This window comes from Trachymyrmex cornetzi, unplaced genomic scaffold (assembly GCF_001594075.2).
Source record: "Trachymyrmex cornetzi isolate Tcor2-1 unplaced genomic scaffold, Tcor1.1 scaffold1075, whole genome shotgun sequence".
NCBI classification, from domain to species: domain Eukaryota; kingdom Metazoa; phylum Arthropoda; class Insecta; order Hymenoptera; family Formicidae; genus Trachymyrmex; species Trachymyrmex cornetzi.
Genome location: NW_017295626.1, coordinates 143,722 through 148,736, shown reverse-complemented (window position 1 = coordinate 148,736; position 5,015 = coordinate 143,722). Strand labels below are relative to the sequence as shown.

The 5,015-nt window shown below is 29.2% G+C and overlaps 1 protein-coding gene across 1 annotated transcript in view; it reads left to right on the top strand.

The window, feature by feature from the left end:
- The first annotated feature begins 4,197 nt into the window (after positions 1-4,197).
- LOC108760280 (uncharacterized) overlaps positions 4,198-5,015 on the top strand; it is a 4,733-nt gene continuing 3,915 nt past the window's right edge. Inside the window, exons 1-3 of the mRNA XM_018506125.1 lie at positions 4,198-4,274; positions 4,438-4,551; positions 4,642-4,870. Of these exons, the coding sequence (XP_018361627.1) occupies positions 4,198-4,274; positions 4,438-4,551; positions 4,642-4,870 (420 nt within the window). The remainder of the gene's footprint in view (positions 4,275-4,437; positions 4,552-4,641; positions 4,871-5,015) is intronic.

Here is a 5,015-nt window from a genome sequence, read left to right as displayed (position 1 = left end):
ACATATATGCTCACTTGCGTTTTTTATTAAATATAGAAATTTTAAAAATAAAAGTATTACTATTTTCCAAATTACCTTTAAAAAGAATTTGTTTACATTTGGAAACAAATATGTAACATTTAATATTTATTCATTAATATTAAATTAATTAAATATTAATAACTATTTTATTAAGTATTTATAAAAGAATACATTTAAAAATACGGAACAATCTTAAACTCATTCAACATTTTAATTTAATAAAATATATTTTAATATATTTTAATATGTTATTATACTCGTATATTCATCACTTACATGTTTAATAATTACACTGTATTTATTTTCTGGAATGAATTATGTAAATACAATAAATAAAAATGTGTATATTTAAAAAGTCAAGAATTAAACAAGTATTAAACATAAAAAGGTCAAGTATTAAATTAGATAGCGTGAAAAATTTTCCCGTCAGTAACATTTTAGACTCTAATTTTTATAAAAAAAGTCTATATCCACTTTTTATGAATGCTCGCATTGCATCGGATAGATGGCTAACGTATCACATTACGTATAAATTTGCATAGCTAAATATCTAACAGAGAAATATTAATAAATTTATTAAATATTTACAGTAATTTTTAATAACATATTATTATAAAATTTGTGAACATAAAATATTAATATTGATTAAATAATTGTGCAAAATAGAAAAAATATAAATACAAAGAAAGTTCTGAAAAATGCCAATAAAGGACATTATATCCCATTAAAAAACTTATTACATAAGATATATAAATATTTACAAACGCATATAAATGTGATGTATTAGCCATCTGATGTAAGTACCTATGTAATATGGCTACTTATATAAAATGATATCTGTATGATACGGGTACTCGTCTCAATTGATTTTCACTCTTCAGTTGAGCTACGCTTTCAAAACATATTTACAATTACCAAAACTCTATAGTTGATGTCATGTAAATAGTTTTGGTTACTGTAGTTACGTCTTGGAATACAGGTCTGTGTGTAAGAAACATATCAGGAGACACGCGCGCGCGCGCGCATTGCCTCGGCGCGCGCTAAGCAAGCGCATTTTATATACATGGATGCGCCTTTCCCGTTCGATAGAAAGAAACAGTAAATGCATTGCATCTTCTATCCTTCGTTGTAACAAATAACCAAATATACGACGCGCATGCTCAAAATGACATGAGAAATGATCAACAATAAATAGATTAGAATTAACGAAATCTTAAAAAATTGATAAGACGATGTGAGCTATGTGTATATTGGAGAAAGAATAGCAATTTTTCCTTTTATTCGTAAATACATAATGAACGATTTTGATTTAAAATGTAATAATAAAACATAATGAAAATGTATACATATTTATACGATACGCTCGAGTTTGCACAGTAGTATTGTTCTCCTAAAAAGAGATAGGAATACTCTCTCGCTCTATTAACTCGGTTCTCTGATTATAGCTACAAGACGTATCTATCCTGAACAGCACAAAATATTGATAGTAAATATTTATTACTATAAAGCTTTATTTAAAATATTAAAATACATATATAGACTAAATATTTTATGTAATATTTTTGATAATAGAAATAAATATTTATAGTAACTATTTTTTATTTGGATTGTAATATCTTATTAAGTATTTTCGTAGCATTTATTACAACATTTACAATAAATATTTAATAATATTTATAATAAATGTTTATGATCTGTGCAATCTAAGATCACAAAAATATTTACAAAATATTTGAAATAAGGCTTATAAATATTTATAAATATTTTATAAATTTTTAAGTGTTGTCTGGGATATATATAAAATGTACAATAACGAGAATGTCAGAGAACAAGTGATTCAATTAATATTACCCGATTCTTTTTGAAGCATTATATAACTTTTCATAATCTTTACAGGCAAATTTTGCTACCAAAATGCGTATTATTGAAGTGCACATTACCTTTTATTAATATTTGATTTTCGCCTGCTTAATCGCCTGCCTGATGTTCGATAATGACCTGTATTGCGACGTGTGTGACACTTTATTTTATTGTACGCTGTAATTGTATGCACATCTTTCACAATAGCAGCGAAAGCTGATTGAATCTCACTATATGTATCCATAATTATGAGTAAGGGGTGTTGTGAAATACACACTTTCTGATAGATTCTGGCCATAAAAGAGATGGGAGTGAAAATGAAGAAGGAAGTTCTTCGATTTGTTTATTTTTGTCTTTTGATTGTAATCTAGTTGCGGGGCGTGTTCTATCGTGGTTAGTTTGTTCGCTATCTAGTTCAGAGAATTCTTCGATATTGAAAGTGGGATCTGATTTCCGGCGGCGTTTCCTGTGTATGACAAGAATTGAGCATTTATTGGAATTTACGGGGTTTCTGGAGAGCGCGTCCGCGTTATTGTTACATTTCTAATCTTCTTTATATTTCTAATCTTAACTCTACGCATAAATCTATATATTTAATTCTAATCTCTTTTTTCTTTTGCTTTCACTTTTCTATCACGCTAATTCTATTTCTCATATTAATACTATTCTTACCCTATCTATCTATTTGTGACATCGTCGATCCGGGATGAAGCCGGTGCGTAGCCTCCGGTTTCAATGTCAAGCTTAAATTATGCTGTAACATGTCTATAAGAAAATCTGACAAGTAAAACTCGAAAATCGTAAAAGTAAGGTTCGTGTATAGCATACTTTCGTACTGCAAGCATAGTTCAATCATTATTTCTCAGTATACATTGAAGGAAGATAGAATAATGTTTCCAATATGAAAGCGTGCGACATAAGTTGAAAATAGCTTTCATTACAATTTATCAGGTGTATATGTTATGTTCCTAAAAGAGATGTATTATATATAATATATATATATATATCTATATCTCGAATATATCAATATTGTAAGTACTTGTTCGCGATTCTAAGCAGTTGTAATAGGAATTGACATATTTATGAAATAAATACATGAATAACATGTTTTAATGAAGTAAAATTTTCATTCTAAGAAAGTATGTACAGAGAAATTGTATTGTTGCGTGCGTGCGTGTGTACGGGCAAAGTCTGTAAGTGGGCAATGTCAACACTACCCATTTGTGGACTTTGTCCGTTACACATACACACACACGCGCGCGCGCGCGCACACACGTCTCTTATATTATCCATTATATAATGTTATTCCTTATAAAAAAATTAACTGAACAGACTTGAATCTTTTTTCCTACAATACTAAATAATTAAAGTATAATAATAACTGACAATGAGTAAAAGTAATCCAATCAGCGCCGTTCTTTAGATGATAACACTAAAGGGAATTGTACAATAAACTGTAAACGCCTCGTCATCAATTGCAAAGTTTCGCGACAACCGAATTAGAGGCATCGATAATAATTAATTATTGATACTTCTGTTTGTCGCGAAGCATTACAATTGGTGACGAGGTGTTAGAAAGTCATTGTAGAACGTCCATTAGGGTGCATTCCGGTATTCACCTGCTAGTGCTAAAAATCTATCATGCATGTGATGTATACTAGACATTTTCAACATTGGCAATGAATATCGAAACGCAGTCTAATAAGTGTTTTACAACATCTGTGTAAAAACAACGCTAATGAGATTAGCTTTACTTAGCAATTACTACTTCTCATTGAGAATTATAAAAAAAATGATTCCGAATTCTTTAATTCATTTTTTGATAAGGAAGAACATTATGTAATTAGTGAGCACTATATGAGAAACAAAAATATACATTCATGTATACAAATTTTAAATATAATTTATATACATTATATGTATATAAAATATGTAATTTGTAGGGTCATTATGGATTATTGTAATGGTGGAAATAAATGTGACATTGCGATATTGTTAAAAATAACTTTAAAAATTGTTTTCTATTCAAATATATTGGAATGTCACATTTATCCCCACTTTCACAATAACCTGTAATGACCCTACAAATAAGTCTATATTGTATCATACTCCACAAAGCAGGAAATAATGAAAGAAAGAAAAGAGACACGGACAGGCACAGAGAGGAGGGCAAGTAGAGAGAGCATGAGAAACGAAGAGAGAGGGAGAAGTTGAGAGAGAAGGACGGAAAACAGAGAGAGGGATATAGAGAGAAAGAAAAGTCAAAGAAGAGACAAAGAAAATCTAAAAGAAAAAAAGAAAGAAAATGACAGAAGAATGGGACAAAAAGAAAGAGATACGAGAAAAGAAAACGAAAGAAAAGAACAAGAAAAAAGAGACACGAGAAAGGAAAGGTTCGTATCTTCTGGTTACAAAATTTGATTGTTTATTAATGTTAAGAATCAAAATAAAATCATTTTGATTCTGTGTTGACTTTTATGTGTTCCTTTATGTATCATTCTGTATATTATTTATGGTATATTGTAACACAACAACATGCTATGAATAATTTTATAGGTCGATGGATGAACAAATGTCCGTAAGCGAAGAAGAAGAAGAGACGGACAAGGAAGAAGGAAAGAGAATAGAAAGAAAAAAAGGAGGAAGACATTTAAAAGAGAGAAACAAAATGTAAGTTCTATTTGTGAGTGACAATTTTAAAGATTCGACATTATTCTTATCTTATAAAATATTTATTTCATTTATTGCTTTTTTGTGTAGATATTATTCATCAAGAGGAAATGTAGGAGAAAGATGGAAAGCAACAAGACGAAGAGGAGCAGGACGGAGAGGAGCAGGACAGAGAGAGACAGAATGGAGAGGAATAGGACGAAGAGAAATGGAACGAAGAGCACAATGGAGAGGAACTCAACGGAGAGGAGGAAGGTGGAGAGGCGGATACAATAGGATGGATCCGATATCCAAATATGGCAGTCCTATATTTTATTTTGTTTATAATTAATACTTCATTTTTTAAATATAATTTTACTATTAATGTATAACTTTGATACAAATTAATAAATTTATAATAAAATAATAAAGTAATAATAAAAGTGATAATAAAAAAATATAACAAATAAATACAATATATATAT